The following is an 18946-nucleotide window of genomic DNA, read 5'->3' on the forward strand; positions in this document are numbered from 1 at the left end:
AGTTTTTTTTTTAAGTTTTTTTTTTTAATAACATTATGTTCAGATATGGTCAGTTGTACTCATTTATACTGTGCACTGTACTTACTTTGAACTTAAAGGGTTAGTTCACCCAAAAATGAAAATAATGTCAATTATTACTCACCCTCATGCCTCAGACCTTCGTTCATCTTCGGAACACAAATTAAGATATTTTTGTTGAAATCCAATGGCTCAGTGAGGTCTCCATAGGAGCACAGACATTTCCTCTCTCAAGATCCATTAATGTACTAAAAACATATTTAAATCAGTTCATGTGAGTACAGTGGTTCAATATTAATATTATAAAGCGACAAGAATATTTTTGGTGCGCCAAAAAAACAAAGTAACGACTTGTATAGCGATGGCCGATTTCAAAGCACTGCTTCAGGAAGCGTAGAAGCATTATGAATCTTTTGTGTCGAAACATGATTCGGATCGTGTGTCAAACTGCCAGCGGCTGAAATCATGTGACTTTGGCACTCCGAACCGCTGATCCATAATGCTTCAAAGCTTCCTTTTGTGAGCGGGGTGGCTAAGCTTAGGCCAAAGGTGGCCGCAGCCACCCCTGGCTCCGCCCCTGTGCATATGTTGCCCTCTGGTGCACAAAACAGCCACCTACTGGAATTCATGTTCAGATGTAGCTTTTTATGAGAGAAGAAGCACACAAACAAGAAGCTTTCCTTTAAGTCAATAACTGTTTATTGTGGTTGGGTTGGAAAGTTTCTGATATGGTGCCCAAGAAGGGCGGATATGACAAATAACATCATGCGGAGGATTTGCACGATGCTGTCACTATACATGTTTGGCACTAATTTGACAGGACAGGCAATATCTGGACCAAATTAATAATAATAAAAATACAATAAAAAGAACAACAACATAGATTGCTATTATGTTGTCAAAGTGCAACAAATGCAGAACATATGCTTTCTCAGCTATGTGCAATATTCTGCATATATTTGGGGTAGAATATTATGGATTTACAATATAATATTTATAAATAACATTTTTTTTTCTTTATGATGAAATTAAGAGGCAGGTATCCTCTGTGGCAACCAATTTACTTGAGAATTGCCATAATAGGACATTAGGAAACCTTTGCCATGCAAATTAGACAAACGTTAACATTAAAAACTGAAGGAAAATATTTGCAAGATAGCATATGGCACTCTATATTGCTTTGAAGAATAGACAGTTACAATACTTGTGATCATTGCTGTCAATTCATGACCACTGTTTTTTTTTTTTTGTTTTTTATCAGTCAAGTCTGTGGCATTACATGAGTATCAAAGCATTCAAATAAATATATTCCATTTTAAGTGTATTTTGTTATTGCTAACATCAAGATCTATCTCTGGGCTATTATAATGTTTTTATAGCTATAAATGTGTAATTATTAACAGACATCAGCACTAATATTGTCAGAGAGGATAACAGTCAAATTTTAAAGCACATAATACAGAGGAGGAGGGGTCTAAGGCATGCACAGGGAGATTTCATGGAGTGGAAGAGATAGGTGGGAAAGAGCAGCTGTCATTCAGACCCATAAACAAACACACATAATCGTACCATACCCGCGTGACATTTTATATCTAGTACTACATATTATTTTAATTGTAAATGGCATTGTTTTAAGCTAATCTACATTATTCCAGTCATATTCAGAGGTTAAATGCTTAAATGTCGTCAACCTATAATTTTGTGTGCGGGAAGAACTGCTGTCTTGGCACTCAGTCAGATCCTTTCTACAGTGTTAACAAAACAATAGATGAATAGTACTAGACAAGTACATGGACTCTATATTTAGAAAAAATAAAAGACTGGCAGAAAGTCAATGAGATGGGCAAAGAATAGCCAGGGTTGGGCAAAAATACATCAAAATGTAATTTAAAATAAAATACCAAATACCTTAATTCTAAATGTATCGAAATAAACTACAAAATACAGCAGCCACACCATGTATCAAAATAAAATAATGTATTTTTGTATTTGAAAAATACTAAAAAATACTTTTACAAGGGAGCAAGAAATTTCTTCGCAAACCTTCCATCAGTTGGCCTATTAGATCTATCCCTTCACCATTAAACTGACTCAGTTGATTAAGAAAACAATGTTTGATAGCACCAGCTTTTCTCTGCCAGAGTCAATCAATAAATCTAACATATGCAACCAGTTAAAGGCACAATATGTACAGTAGGATGTTTGGATTAAACTATCCAAAAACCACTAGAACAATGTTATATATTTTGTTGACTTGTGTACTTACATTATCCCAAATGTTTCCAAGAATGTTAAAATCCAGATAAATATGCAATTTTAGCCAGGACACGGTCTGTGCGTTGCCTATCATCGCCGCATTACCCAACATATGCTAGACCGAACAATGCAAAAGCGGCGACTGCAGTATAATAAAAGTTTCACTGCTCTCGAGACGTGTCACGCTTGTCTCTCTAGCAGTCTCGTTCAGCTCCAACATCACTCACCCTGCTCTGCTTCATACTACAGTAACGTTAATAATCTCATCCATGAACATGATTTCTGCCCGAGTCGCATCCCGATTCTTTTCCACTGGCTGTAGACATGAAAACAACACATCCCATGATTCCACAAAATCAAGGATAAGTGACCTCTAGCGGCGAAAATTTACATATTGTGGATTTAACAGATCAAATATTCACATATCCCTGTGATCTCCCAGATGAAGGTTAGTTTTAAAGTAACCAACAGTTTAATTTTTAACAGTTTGTGAATGACTCATAATTATAACCTAATTTAGTTACTTGGTGTTTGGTAACGAGGGGCGTACTTTGCATCAGCAACACTGACTCAATGACAAGTCATTTATAAAAAGACAACTGACGGCTCCTGTATTCAAAGCAACTAGTTTATAACTAATTAATCAATTGATTGTTAATCATAAATATAGGAGACTGCTGCTCAGTAGAATAGTTTTCAAGAACATTATGTAAATTGGTAAACTATTTAGATTAGGCTACTAAAACAAACAACGAAACTTAACATCTGTTCTGAACAAATTTGGGCAAACTACTGAGAAGGCACCAATCAGAGGCTGCATTTTTATGATGTCATCAAGTAGACTCCTTAAAGTATTTTACAGTATTTTAAAAATACAAAACACTAAAGTATTTTGATACAAAGTACAAAGCCATTTTCATCAACCCTGTCAAATACAAATTACAAAATACTATTTTGTATTTGAAATACATGTATCATAAATACTGCCCATCCCTGAGAATAGCATTCACAAATTCTGCATGTTCACATGTATATGACAGTGTGTATTATGATTGACCATGATGCATTCACACAGTAAAATACAAAATAATGTTTGATCCAGATTCACAGGCAAAATGCAAATATATGTATGCAATTCCACACTCTTAATAAATACACACAAAATAAAACATCTGCTCTTTTTAAGCTAACTAAAAATGTTTAGTTCTTTTGATACTTGATGCAGTCATGCAAATAATTTACTTAAATAAAAAATACACCAAATATTACAATAAATATAGAACATGTCAAAAGTGTGGCTGTTGTAACCCTGTATTCTTGCTTTTTCTTACAGCTTCCCTTTGCCTGTGTTTTCCTTCATCATCCTCCCACTGCATCAAAAGGGCTGGAGTTAAGATGGCTGACACAGCGGGCTGTCATTTCAAATGAGCACTAAGTAAATTACTCTCCCTCCATTATCGTAATGAGAAGCCTTTCCCATCGAGAGAGGGAGACAGCAAGGGGAAAAAATGATATTGACCCTTTGGCACACAGACAACATTAGTCTTACTCACCAAGCCCTCTTCCTCCATCGAAGATAAAACACTCAAACATACAATGCCCGTATGAAATTTGAACTAAGAAGAGGTGAAATAGATGAGCTGTATTCCACATACAGACATTTATACTGACCTATGTAGTTGGTATATGGTAAACAACAGACTTTCTCTCTAATACACACACACAAGAAGAGTCATGCTGTGTGCACTAGAACACATGCACTGAAATAAAAATAGGTTTTAAATATTAGTACATTAACACACACAGACTCACCCACGCAGACACATTTCCGTTCAGTTAGAAATACATGAAATTAAATGGCTCCTGATTCTTGCATGAAGTGTTAGTATATTGAATTGGACCACAGTCAGAAAGCAGAGACAGCAGACAAATTCACACGATAAGGGATAAAGCAGCACATGAAATACTGAGTAGATGTGGTAGATACAGTATGGAGATAAATGTATGGTGAATCAGCCAGTATAATTTAAGCCGATAAGAACACAGGATAAATACAAGTAAATTATATAAAAAAAAGTGGGATCCTGAGGACCAGTGTAAATGAGGGTTTCTAGGTTTCAGTGGAACGGACATGCACGCTCACTGTTCAGAGGTAATATATATCTATAACATTTTTTCTGATAACATACATTTGATGACCGTAGCACTTGATAATCTCTAACAGCAGCTTAAATTCTCTTCCTCTCCTTCAACATTCACAAATTCATTCTCATGCCTACTCTCAGACAGTAATCAACGAAAAAGCTTTGGCAACCTTTGCTGTTCTGTAAAGAGACTATTAAGGGTTATGGTCATCAGTTTTCCCTATCTTTGATCTGCACTTTCTTACATTTACATCAGATTTATCTAGAGGTCTGTGCAGCGCTCCTGCTTGCTGTAATGGTCGAACTGGCTCTTCCAGTGCATCATGTAAGAGCTCCAGCGATTGAACTCCACTTTCCACTGTCGTTCAACATCATCAATGTTGTCTGGATAAGAAATATGAAAATAAATGAGGAAAACAACAACAATAACATGAGTTTTGACAGAAAGGCAAAAGAAAAAAGTTGAAGGAAGAATGATTTTAAGAATGGCAACATTTCTGTACAGAGAGCTGTAAAAATGAAGTAATCTATTATACTACTCAGTAGTACCACATCACTATAAAGATTCCACCCATTTAACAGAGCATTTGCCAACAGCCCCCACAGGAGAATTTATGATTTAAAGTGACTATACACAGGCCTGCATGATCCTCCCTGCCCCCACCCAAAAGAGCAAGTGTTTAATTGCTATTTACTCTGGTAATAGTTGGCACAGGACATTTGTTTATATTCTGAGCACAACAGATACACTTGCACAGACAAGGCATTTCCTTGAGAAATAAAGTGGATAGTTTATATTATGGCTGTACTTTGTTCTTTCAAACTCTTTTGCCCACAGAACCAAATAAAAATAAAACAAACAAAATGTATACTCCTGAAAACAAGAAATCTACACATATATTCTCACTTTTAATTTATCAAAATCATAATTACATTGTTCTGTTATTTCGGACTTCAAAATTGTCAAACAAAAGAAAAAAGTAAGACAGAGGGAAATTGGGTAGACAAAGTGAAGCTAATATGTTTTCTTTTGTAAGATGATTTAATCTTACTATTATGTAGACTCACTCTCCTAAACAACAATAAATTCCACTGACCCATTACATAAAACACAAGCCTGCAGTTTCTCATCTTCAAAATAAACTCTAAGAAAATGACCTACAGTATCTCTGTAGTTCCTCTATGTGCGTGTTAATGCATGCAAGATGTAAATGCATGACCGAGGAATATACTGGTTGGGTTTGTTACCTGTGATGTTAAGTAGGCGAGGCAGGAAGCGGTTCCACAGAGCACAAACCTGTGTTCTTAGACCTTTGTGCACCTTTAGTGGATCGGTATTCAAGCCCACATGCTTTTGCTCAGATGATGTAAATTGAGGCCACCGCTTCGGCTGTTTACTGTCAAAGTTGCCATCTGCGTTAATGTTGGGATTACTTCATAGAGACAGAAAAAAGAAGGTATAGGGAGTTAACCTTCCAGGCAACAATACAGAGCATTCCACAACTATTATTTAAATCAAACCTTTCCTGAAAAAGCATGATGACAAATCTTTTATGGGCAATCTTTTGCCACCTCTTACCCGGTGCGAGCGAAGTTGGCCCAGTATCTCATTATTCGTCGACTGAGTTTCTCTTCATTTGGTGTGTAATTGAGTTGTTTTTCTAATGGCAGGCCAAACACAAACTCAATTTCATAACCATGGATTACGCCCATCCACTCAGGCCAGGCCAGATTTGAGGCTCGATGGTCAAACAGGTAAAGGTACACAGCACCTAAGGACAAAAAGAAGAGGTACAGACTGAGAAAAACTGTTATTGCACGATTTCATATTAAAGATACTCTGTTAATGTCCATTTTGCTATCTTTATCCCGTCTGTCTTGGATTTTAAACTGACATTTGTCGGCAAGGATTAAGTTTTTTGAATGTTGACACCTGTTTTACACTGTTTATTCTTTACCACTATTATGACCTTACCATGTGAGCTGCCACTATTGTAGCCTGTTGATCCTGAGTTTCCCCAGCCTGGTGTCCCTGGAGCTGCAGCTCCCGGCTGGGCATGGAGGGCAGCGTGCTGGGCATAAGACTTCGCAAAGTGCTGCAGAGGACAGATGACATTTTGATCTCCTACAATATCGTCCATGGCATCTCGATTCTTCTGGGGGTTGTTCTCATCCATCCAGTCAGTGTACTGAAGGATAACTGCCTCCAAGCCAATCTCATTAGCATGAGGAACGCCCATCTTCACACCTTCAAGGAAGTCTTCTCGAGATATCAAACTGTCATTGTCTTTACTGAATCCTGGTGCACCGTAAAGCAAGAAGTAAGATCCCTCATCCTGATTTACACCCATCAAGATCTGAGTGTATTTAAAGTTCCCCGAGCTAAGCATGGCATCTGGGGTGTCGGGAAAGAAAATGCCATCTATGACAGGGACAAAGGAAAAGCGGAACAAGCTGCTGTAGGGGAGCACTTGCCACTCCTGATCAATTAGTTCCTGTGGAGGTTTGTTCCTCAGGCAGTCAACCAGCTCAGTATCGTTACCCTCACTGCAGCCAACGAGTTTGCCTAAAGAGGTGGCCCTCCGACGGGCCTCATCAAAGCTAACAGTAGCCCAGGGGGTATTAGGAACACCGCTCTGCATTATGGCACGTGTGAATAATGGGCGGCTGTCTGGTGACAGAACATGCATGCCAACTGATGCTCCCCCAGCACTTTCTCCAAAAATGGTGACCTGTTTTGGGTTACCGCCAAAGAAGTGGATGTTTTCTTGGACCCATTGGAGGGCCATCCTCTGGTCAAGGAGACCCACATTCCCTGGTGCTTCTGATGAGCCATTGAGGGCAAGGAATCCAAAAGCTCCAACACGATAGTTCATAGACACAACCACTACCTTTTCAGAGTATGCCAAGTACCGGCCATCATAGACATCGAGAGAGGAGGAGCCACTATAGAAGCCGCCACCGTATATCCAGACCATTACTGTGAGGTTCTGTGGCCTAGGGGTAGGAGGTACCCACACATTAAGGTACAAGCAGTCCTCACTCATCTTTCTGTTGGGGTTCCACATCTCGATACCTGGAAAGCCTGGGTAAGAGGTGTCTACGAACTGAAAGCAGGCATTTGGGTACTCTTTAGCCTCAAAGACACCATTCCAGGGCTTTTTGGGCTCTGCTTTCTTGAAACGCCTCTTCCCCAGTGGAGGTTCAGCGTATGGGATGCCCAAGAAAGCAATCACATGACTCCGGTCTGGAACAGGCAAGCGTACACCCTGCACACGGCCCAACCTTGTTGCTACTACGAGGTCAGATTCACTCTGTGCAAGACAGCAGTTGAAGAGGTACATGAGGAGCACAGCAGGCAGAAGGAAAATGTCTGAGGTCTTCATGGTGATTTTCTTTTGTTGGCTGGGAAACTACTGTGATCTCACTGTTCTGAGCCAAGGTCAGTATGACCTGTGAAAGACAAAAGTTACAAAACTGAGGCAACAAAATAGATTTGTGATCCATTCAATTTCATTCTATACATGTGAATGTAGAAGACCAGAAACACAAGCTCATTCAAAGAAAGTTTCCCAAGTATAAATTGCAATACCTACGAATTTTGCATAGCAAAAAAATACAGACTTATTGATGGAATGATGCAATGATGCAATGTATAATTAAAGTTTCATGCTGTAAGCCTAGTGTGACTGAAAGAACATTGACAGGCCAAACGTGCTACAACAGTGCGACCAAACAAAAAGGGACTGACGCGTATAGATATTCGGAGTGTGCTTTAGTTAGGTTTCATGCTCATTTTCATATTCATTTCCTGTGAGGTGAATGTTTATGTTTTACATGTTGCCTGGTTGCTATGCTGACTGGATTAGTTCTGGGGTCACCGTTAGGGATAAGAGCACATGAATTTGACTGCAGCTGTGTGAGTGTCTGTTTAAACAAGGCTATTTCTGTTCCCCCTGCCTCCTTTGCCTTTGTGGGGTTCTATTTTAGAGGGTGTTACTTCTCTCTATCAGTCCTTCTGCCTCTCTTTCTATCCAACCCTTTCTCTTTTATATGCATGCAACACAAAGCATCACTTAATGTAAGTGATTTCAGCAAACCCAACTTTTACACAATAAGAGAGTTTGCCAGAAAATGACAATTTTGTCATAATTCGCTCATGTTGTACTTACTTTCTGTTATGTAAAACACACAAAAAAATATATTTTGAAAACACTTTGTTTTTTTCCCATACAATAATCTTTGGCTTTCATTGTATGGAAAAACATTTGAAACATTCCTACACATTATTTATACACATTAGTGTTCTGCGGAAGAATGAAATACAGGCTTTAAAAAGCACCATCCATGGATTATTAGGATAAAGGATATCGTAATAAGGAATTGGTGCCAAATGCATTAAACTGGACTGCTCATTACATAATATATTGGCTGTTTCAGAGAAACCAATCTTAAAATAACAAGCAAGATTATATTGGAATCAATAGTGAAAAGAGGCATGGGGGACTGCAATGCAATTTATCAGTCACAGCATCTCAATGGATTTATTAATATCTTAAAAGACAGCTGCATGCCAGAAATGGGGGGCAAGGGTAGCTATAAGTGGGGATAGGCAGAGGGGGAGAGGCTGCTGGGACTCAAATTAGATCCTGGAATCCATGTATGAAGTTCACTGGGGGGTTTGCTTTCAGCTTGGGATTACACGTTGTTATGCACACCATCATGTCATTAAACACACAGCTTTCTTTCTCTATAAAAAACTTTCTACAATTCTTTCCTATGAGGAAGAATGATGGTCTGTCTTTTTCAATTTAACGGGAAACTTTTTTCATGTGCTAAACCATTAAGCACATAGGCCTATTTGTCCCTTTCTCATTCTTTGCCAGCAAATCTTAATCTATCCATCTAGGTTGAACTCGGTTGCCATGGAAATTAAGAGCCCACACTACTCACTGCATCCTCACGTATTTGTACGGTTGTCCTGTATACTTAGTTTCATCATTTTTTCCCTGTCTCTGTGACTGTTGCTTACTTTTTGTGTTAATGAAGAGGTTAATTAACCCTTTAAAATGCTCAAAAAAGAGCAATCTATCAATTTTGTAAAGACCACAAGTAGGTCCAACCAATGCAATAAAACACAGAATAAACATGATTAGTCTGTCTCACTAACAGTAGAAGCAAAGATTTTGACCAAATTAATACCACCAGCAAACCTAAATGAAGCTCAGTCCATGGTACCCACAGCGTGACATGACCAACAGGCCAAAACATTTCAAAACTGACAGTTTGATGAGCGGCACTGAGATCGATGGAATTTTCCGTTTCGCGGTCTGTCCGTCTAATATTTCATGAGAGAGTTCTCAGCAGCGAACACGTGCCAACAAATACACACTTGTGCTCATGCTGTCCAGAAGCCAACTGTAGAGATGATAATATTACAATTACAACCACAATATTTTAAGCTTTCAAACAATCCCCCAGTTGATGAGGTAGTGCGCATGCTACAATAGAATCTTAACATTAATTGCCCTTCTCTAAGGCAGTTGTACGACTATAATTAACTTTTCCCAGCGGAGCACAGCTTCTGAAGTCTAAAAGCTTATCATAACTGCATCAACATCTGAGTCAGAAGTCTCTATGTAATTGTGAGAACAAGTGGGTCATTCTTGTTATGCAGTATATTTTGGGCTATCTAACTTAAATGAATATGCCTGTGTTGTAGTTATCAGTCTTTCAGAAATGTGCTCAGGTCTGGTCAAGAAGGGTTTTCTAAATTAAGGGTTTGTTGCAATGGAGCATATGCACTTGTATATGTATAGCTTGATTATTTACACAATGGAAGGATAATTAACTGGATCCCAGGATAGAGTGGGAAAAAAAGGTACAGTTAAGACATTTATCAGTGAGGAATTTGAGTTAGCTTACATGAGGATGCCACCACCCACCAGACATTTAATCTTGATATTTTTAAACATTTTTAGGAAAATGTGACCATTTCATCAGGAGGATGATGTCATCACAACATGGCTTTTGATAGTTAAAGGGAAACAACAGAAGACTAATAAGATGGAAAGTGATAGGCTTTTTTGGTACATGTGCTCTATGTAATAATAACCAATTTAAAACAATTTTTTTTATTTGAAATATTTTAATTAGAAAAAGGAAACACCAGGGATATTTCTTAAACTGCAGTGTACAACATGAAAAAATGGCAACATCCATGCAAAAAGAGATGAAATTATTTGAAATCCATCCCTATGTTTACATAATTGTGAATCGGTGAAAAAAAGAAAGCTAACTAATATATATTATCTCCGGAAACTGGGAGTGCAACATTTTATCAAATTTATTAAGACATATAATGGGTAGTACATGTCAATATAGATCATGTCAAGATCCAAGTAAACAGTAAAGCTACCTGTAATAAACACAGTGAACTTATTCATCTAACCCAGACATGAAAGCTATGACAGGGAAATCCGACAACATTTATAATTCAAATCACCATGCTTTCGGGTGAACATCAATAAACAGACGCGCACGTAAATTGAGCGTTAAGTACCAGGAGGATTGAAAGCAAACGAGTGGCTCTAGTGAAGTGGAAGAAAACCAAAGGAGACGGGAAGGTTACAAGTAGACAGGTGCTGATTTTGCTGAAGGTAAACAAGACTTAATATCAGGCAAGCAGGGCCTCCGAGTGCGCGTGCGCCACTGTATTTCTCTAGCATGTCTAATTACATCCATTCTTTAGCGCCACAAATATGACCATCAAAGGCACGAGCATCCAATACTTACAATGTTTTTCGTTTTTATCTGCTTGTTTATAAATATTTGTTCGCATAATTTCAGCGTTTGACACGTTTCTGGCATTATCCGTAAATAACGGGCTGTAAAACGGAAATTAAAGTCAGTGCTTCGTATTACAATTATGCAACAATAATCGGTTTGGCCTGCAAAATGACATACGAATAACGTCGTTAAATGTTGTTATATTCCTAATTAAAACCGACCTGAATTCATGACTGTACAACTACAACAACAACAACAGCATAGCCTACTACATAATATAAACAATACAGTAAATAATAATGTAAACTGCCTCATTCGGTTATAAATGCAACACGAATCGAAATGTAAATTATGCCCCGAGTGCGTTCGCTAGAATACTGACGCCAAATTCTGATCTTTTGTATATTTCATTATTTTTACACAATGTAGCCTGCTAGACTAGTCAACTGAAGAACATATGAAGTATGCTCACAGAAGCCGCAAAGATGACTAAATTATTGTAGGCTACCTGGTGATTCCGGTTCACAAGCCGGCTTTGCTTCAGCGCCTCTCCCCTGGGCTCTTCCCCTCCTCTGCCTGTCCTTGAATGAAGAAAGCCAGAATTGTTGCCGTGCCGTAGGGCGATAAGCAAAAGCAGGACAACTGGGTTAGTGGTAGCGTGGAGGGAGTGAATTATAGTGTCGCCTGTCTGATTTTAACGCTGGATCAAGCTCTGACGAAACTAGAAGAGTCGCACTGCATTGCTGTGTCGGTAGGGGGAGACTCATTATAAGCATTAAAAAAAACAAAAAAAACAAACAAACCATAGAGTTCTCGCGAGACGGTGAACCACTGTTGTTCGCTCTCAACAACCACCCAGTTCTAAAGTGCCTATGTAGGGTGCGTCGTTTGCACAGGCATCAGCATTAAGTGCACTTGTCAGGTCCACTGTATTTCTTGTTTTGTACCGCAGTGTAAATGAACGCACAGTGTGCATTTTCGGTATTTATCATAAAGATTTTTTTTTTTTCTTAAATTACCCCCAAAATAGAATAAAATGCAACTCTAAAAATTCTTTTTAAATCTCAATATACTTTAGGCTACATAACAATGAAGGATCAGTTTCAGCAAAATAGCCTATAGTCAATCATGGCATCATAAAATCATACCATGTATCTTTCCAACAGATAAGCATAGGCGACTGCATGCATTTGTATCTATATATTTGTTTCCATATTCATACATATTTGTTTCAGATAAGGTATCCCCTTCATTGTGTCAAATTAGTGCTGATCCAATCTTCCTCAGATTGTCGTCTTGCCTTAATGCCACTAGCTTATCATACATGAGCACAAAGCATGGAAGAGGATATCAAAAGAAAGTATGGAGTTATATCTCAAATAGGACTTGAGCCTTCTCTGAAAAATAAGTTGTCTCTTGCCCACATTGTTCTTAGTGTCCATGTGTACAGCTTAATGTTTAATTAACATTAGTTATTCCCATTGCTGATAAAGAAGGCAGAGGAAAATTTGTCCTGCAAAATATATTATCTTCCTTGCTGGTGTTGAGATGGAAATAGCTAAGATCACACCACTCTGCAGTTATCTTCCACATTCCTTTATTCTTCCTTATTTCCATTGCTAATGACTAGGCCCAAACAGAATCTGCTCCCACAGAACTCGGCAGGAAATTTCCTCAGAATTGAAGTACTTAAATTTCTACACATGCCATGCCCCTCGCTTGTATGCTTATTAAACATTTTGATGAAGTAGAATAATGCTTTTAACTAGAATTAAGAGTGTGGTACTCTCAGTTCAGATTAACACACATTTTAGCATCCATTCTGCAGATTTAGAACAATCAGCACAGAAAAGTCAAAAAAGTTGTCATATTAATTCTGGGCCTTTTACTGAACTACGTAACCCCTTAGCATTGGGGTCTATATGGTGTTAAAGGGATAGTTCACCCAAAAATGAAAATTATCCGATTTACTCAACCTCAAGCCATCCTAGGTATATATGACTATCTTCTTTCAGATGAACACAATCGGGGATATTTTTAAAAAATATCCTTCGTCCTCCAAGGTTTATAATGGTTGTGAATGGGGGGCCACATTCTGAAAAAAAAAAATGCATCCATCCATAATTAAAGTAATCCATACGGCTCCAGTAAGTTAATAAAGGCCTTTTGTAGCGAAGCGATGCATTTTTGTAAGAAAAATATACATAAAACTTTATAAATTTAAATAACTAGCTTCCGGTGGATAGATTACTTTGATTATGGGTGGATGCATTTTTATTTTTATTGTTTTTAGAATGCGGCCCCCCATTCACAACCATTATAAACCTTGGAGGACTTAGGATATTTTTAAAAACGATTGTGTTCATCTGAAAGAAGGTAGTCATATACACCTAGGATTGCTTAAGGGTGAGTAAATAATGGGATCATTTTAATTTTTGGGTGAACTAACCCTTTATAGTGAGGGAGACACCCTGACTCACAGCGGAACCATGTAGAATATTTATTTTTGAAAAAGTGTGTGTTGAAGATTTATTATTGAAAATGTATGATAAAAGAGTGGCTATGTCCTATTGCTATTAGTGTAGGCCTACTCTTCCCTAGAGCATACTCTAGTCTTTGATTGGAAAATTATAATGCACCATTTTAAATGCTAATACAGTGTAAATCCATCTTCCTCCTTGTTGGTTCTGCATTCTGTGATTCCTGCCAAATCAGCACCGGCCATGGCATCCATGCATTTCCAAGCCAAGCAGAGAGTGAAAAAACTGCAGACAGGCAGACAGAAAAACGCAGAGAGATGGTGGATAGAAAAAAGCCTTGTCAGAGCAATCAATAAGGGGAGTTAAAAGCATCTGTTTGCTGAGCTCAACCTATTATCTAATTGCTGGCCTACTGGTGATTGCATGGACACATTAATCTCTCTCCCTCTCTCTTTGTACCCCTAATAATTCTGGCCTCATAATTCACTGCTTTAAATTTCAGCAATTTGAAGACAAAATGCTGATTATGTTTGTAAGGATATTCAAAAACTAGTTACGCCATTAGGGAGACATGTTTAGTCAGGAACAAAAAGATTTTTTATGCACCAATAAGAAATGTATTTGAGTACATTTACATGAAATTTAAATGAAAGTCATTAAAGAAATGGAGGTACTGAATAAATCTTTAAGCATAATGATAATTATTAAGCTACTATGATGATGACAATAATGATGATAATGATGACAGCAGGCATACAGGATCCTTATTTGTGCTCCAAGTGGAATATAAACCACAAAGAGTAACACAAAGAGCTGATATGCAGAATTGTTCCAGGTTTGCCAACATTCTTTTCTTTGCTCTTTCTAGGGTGTGTCAGGAAAGGTCTGTTTGAAACTGCTCCTCCAGCAGGCCAAAGAGTGGAAACACAGAGCAGAGCTGCTTGAAAAAGTCAGTTCTGGCCTGGGTAGCTTACTTACCTGTCGATTGTTACTGAAATTACATTACTAACTACAATTTTTATAAACTATTGGATTACACATTTTGGGTAATGCACTCAGACTACTTTTTGATTACTTTAAGAATATTTTGATCTAACTTGTTAATCACATAGATTTTAATAGGATTGTTTTAAACCATAGCTAAATACCAAAAAAAAGAAAATGCATTCCATTCTTTATTAACAACATTAAGTGAATTAAACATTACATTAAGAGTTAATTAGATATGAAATGTTGAGAAAACAAGTTTACTTTCAAATCCTTTTCTTTTATTTGTCTCTTTAAGGAAATGGGTCATTGACATTACCTAAGCAGTTTCAAGGCGCGCATTTATTGCATGGACGTAGCAAACACATAATGTGTCTAAATGCATACGAACAGTTCAATGAATGATATATGCAATTATGAACTTAATGTCGTTAAACTGAATATGCGAAAGAAACTGCTGAAATAACTACACACCATTAACAACACTGACATAAGAGCGTGCGGTTTAGCTATCAATCAGATGCGCGCTAAAGTTGCGTTTGTTACTACGTAGTCCATCCATGTAAGCATTAGTATGTTTAATGTACCTGGAACACTTTAATACGGTTGTGTAGCCATTCACATATAGTTAACTATCTAGGCCTAACAATACTTTTAAAGACCTTTTAAAGTTTTGGCTTATGCACATTTCCGCAAATGCCAATTTTAATAGGTTATTAAAATAAAGTTATGTAGCATCATTAAGAACTAACATGATCTAACATCAACAATGGACAAAAGGTTGTTTTTATTATTAGTATACTCTCTGACACACCGTGACTAAGACACATTGAGGGAAGCACTTCAATAACCCTATGAATGCATCTTAAAATCCAGAATCAAATCGAATCACATCAAATTTTAATATGAATCATCTCAAAGCGAATCGTTCTGAATTTGCAAAAAACATTCTTGAATCGAACCTAACAACTATGAATCGTGAATCGAATTGAATCACTGTCTACCCAAAGATTCACAGCCCTAGAGAAAAAACGCATGGGCTGTGTCCGAAAACCTAGGTAGCTGTCTTGCTGCCTCGCTGCCTTATAAGAGAATGACTTGCATGGCAGCATTTGTGCATAAAGGCAGCTCACGAAACTGATTTCGGACAGACTTCTGAGGCAGCGTAACAGTTTAATGATCTACAGCAAACTAGCGCGAGCTTTGGTGAGAACTAAACAAATATTTAACTACAGTAGTAATTTCTCAATAGAAATTATATCAAAATGTAAATATGTTGGTCAAAATTGTACATTTATACAAAAACTGAGCAGCAAACGCAACTTTCAGACGCCATCTTGATTAAGTAGAATAATGCTTTTAACTAGAATTAAGAGTGTGGTACTCTGAGTTCAGATTAACACACATTTTAGCATCCATTCTGCAGATTTAGAACAATAAGCACAGAAAAGTGAAAAAAGTTGTCAGATTAATTCTGGGCCTTTTACTGAACTACGTATCCCCTTAGCATTGGGGTCTGTATGGTGTTAAAGAGATAGTTCACCCAAAAATGAAAATTATCCGATTTACTCACCCTCTAGCCATCCTAGGTGTATATGACTATCTTCTTTCAGATGAACACAATCAGGGATATTTTTAAAAAATATCCTGTGTCCTCCAAGGTTTATAATGGTTGTGAATGGGGGGCCGCATTCTGAAAAAAAAAAAAAAATGCATCCATCCATAATTAAAGTAATCCAAACGGCTGAGCAGCAAACGCAACTTTCAGACAGCATCTTTATTTTTCTAGCTCAACTGAAAGCACAGGATTGTGGGATATCAAAGGAAGCTAAGGATACATATATGCTTCCCTCAAAAATCGATCAGATCTATCTCATGAGACAGGAAGTGAAGCTAACATTTGATTCGGACGTGCCTTGATGCCTTCCTACCTTGAAATCTGTCCTCAGAAGGCAGCATTTTCTGATGCAGCCATGAAAGTGACCAGTTGTAAACGGGCCCTTTGACCCAATCAAATGGTTGCATCCGAAAACCTAGGCAGCTGACTTGTTGCCTCGCTGCCCTTACTTGTAAGGCAGCATTTGTGCATGAAGGCACCTCACAAAACAGAGTTCTGAGCAGTGTTGGGTGTACGCGTTCCTGTAATTAAATGACTTATCCACTGAAAAAGTAAAGTGAGGGATTACTGTTCATTTTTAGGTAATTTAATTACAGTTATTTATAATGTACTTTCGTTACATACTGTAAATTAGTTCAACAGTTCTGTTTAAATCAATATTGAATTTAAAATCTAAATTTGTCGTCTAAAGTTAAAAGTGAACACTGCCTCTTTAAAATCGTTAGCTGTAGTGAGTTGCTTGTGAGTTTGCAACTTCGCACCAGTTTGTGTAGTCGCTGTCTGAAGATGTCGGCAGAAGGGAGTGGCTGTTTTGCAGAATGGAAATATTCCCATTACTTCACTTTTATGACACAGGTAGGCAATAAAATTACGCTAAAATGTAAGCTATGTCCTAGAGAGAAAAAACTGCGCGCGCTGAGACGGTCTACAGTCAGTTCGAGTGAGTGTCAGATTTTCATGGCTTATTACACATAAACGTTCAAATACACACACAGTTATGTCAAAATGCCCGTCTTGGTGTATATTCGCGTTGGTTATGTGAATGTGAACAGCATGTGTAACAGCATATTGTCTCCGTCCATTAGGTCTTAGTGCAGCTACTATTGGCTTTCTGTAAATGATAATCAAACAATAAAAGAAAAGATTAATCTATATTTAATTTATACAGTAATGACTATGCAGAGTTATTTTATATTTGATTATTCTATTTCTGTGGTATTTTTACTTATTACTATTAGACCTAGCCTACCTGGACAAATATATAGCATTGTTTATATTTTTACCGTGGTATCGAATATTGTGCACTTTTGGTGGTATCAGTAACGACTTCTAGATTTTTGGTATAGTGACATCCCTATTTGTTAGTAAAAAAAAAAAAAATTATAAAGTAAATAAAAGTATTATAGAATGTTTTAATGAAGTTAAAATGTTTTAAAAAGCTATAAAAGGCTAAACTATTCCATATTTGAATAAATTAAGAGTTTCCTTTCTATTGTCTATCCGGTAAAGGTTTATAGGGATTTTAAGAATTAGTAAGTTACTTATTGAGTAATTAAATTACTTTTCAGACAAAGTAATTATTTTAAATACAACATTATTTATATAATTAGTAATTAATTACTTTTTTGAAGTAACTTACCCAACACTGCTTCTGAGGTAGCGTATCAATTTATAGATCTACCGCAAAATAGCGAGAGCTTTGGTGAGAACTAAACATATATTTAATTACTACAGTAGTAATTTCTCACTAGAAATGACATCAAAAGTGGAAAATGTTGGTCAAAAACATACATTTGCACACAAACTGACCAGCAACGCAACTTTCAGACGCCATCTTTATTTTTCTAGCTCAACTGTTACAGAATGGAAAGCAAAGGATTGTGGAATAGTGAAGGATACATCTATGCTGCATTCAAAAATCGATCAGATGAAGGTATCTCAGGAGACAGGAGGTGAAGCTAACATTAGATTCGGACATGCCTTGATGCCTTCGTACCTTGAAATGTGTCCTCCGAAGGCAGCATTTTCCAGTTTTCAGAGCAGCCATAAATCTCTCAGCAGCACTGTTGTGTGAGTGAACCTCAGCAAACTGCTCAAGAAAGAGCTCCTCCTGGTGGTCAATTCTCTTGGTCTTGGTGAGTTGATGACTCTTGAATTTTAAATATTTGGTAGGTTGTAACAACAGTAAACTAATTTACATTGTAGGAATAAGTAGCTACATGGTTGTCCAGTAGTGCACAACACAACAAATTTTAAACAACACAACAGAAACAAGCCACAACACAAGGAAAATTTGGCACAACACAATGGAAACAAGTCTCAACTCAACATAAATGGTATGCTAGCACACAAACAGGGCCTCATTTGCTACTTACTGATGTGTGGAGCTCCTCTTTAAAGGGTTAGTTCACCCAAAAATGAAAATTCTGTCATTTATTACTCACCCTCATGCAGTTACACAACCGTAAGACCTTTGTTAATCTTCGGAACTCAAATTAAGATATTTTAGTTGAAATCCGATGGCTCCATGAGGCCTCCATAGGGAGCAATGACATTTCCTCTTTCAAGATCCATAAAGGTACTAAAAACATATTTAAATCGGTTCATGTGAGTACAGTGGTTCAATATTAATATTATAAAGCGACAAGAATATT

General features: G+C 37.4%; 1 protein-coding gene across 2 annotated transcripts; it reads right to left on the minus strand.

Annotated features, from left to right (window-relative positions):
* Positions 1 to 700: 700 nt before the first annotated feature.
* Positions 701 to 11931, minus strand: LOC137031065 (acetylcholinesterase). 2 transcript variants are annotated; one of them, XM_067401672.1, is made up of 6 exons: positions 11716 to 11931; positions 6394 to 7871; positions 5998 to 6190; positions 5667 to 5851; positions 4664 to 4802; positions 701 to 3745 (listed from the first exon to the last, which is right to left on the minus strand). In XM_067401672.1, exons 2-5 carry the CDS (start codon positions 7802 to 7804, stop codon positions 4681 to 4683), a joined length of 1911 nt encoding a protein of 636 aa, XP_067257773.1. In that variant the 5' UTR covers positions 7805 to 7871; positions 11716 to 11931; the 3' UTR covers positions 701 to 3745; positions 4664 to 4680. The 2 variants fall into 2 exon arrangements, with proteins under 2 accessions (XP_067257773.1, XP_067257772.1); XM_067401671.1 differs by having other exon boundaries at positions 701 to 4802.
* Between the last annotated feature and the right edge of the window lie 7015 nt (positions 11932 to 18946).

This window comes from Chanodichthys erythropterus, chromosome 11 (genome assembly GCF_024489055.1).
Source record: "Chanodichthys erythropterus isolate Z2021 chromosome 11, ASM2448905v1, whole genome shotgun sequence".
NCBI classification, from domain to species: domain Eukaryota; kingdom Metazoa; phylum Chordata; class Actinopteri; order Cypriniformes; family Xenocyprididae; genus Chanodichthys; species Chanodichthys erythropterus.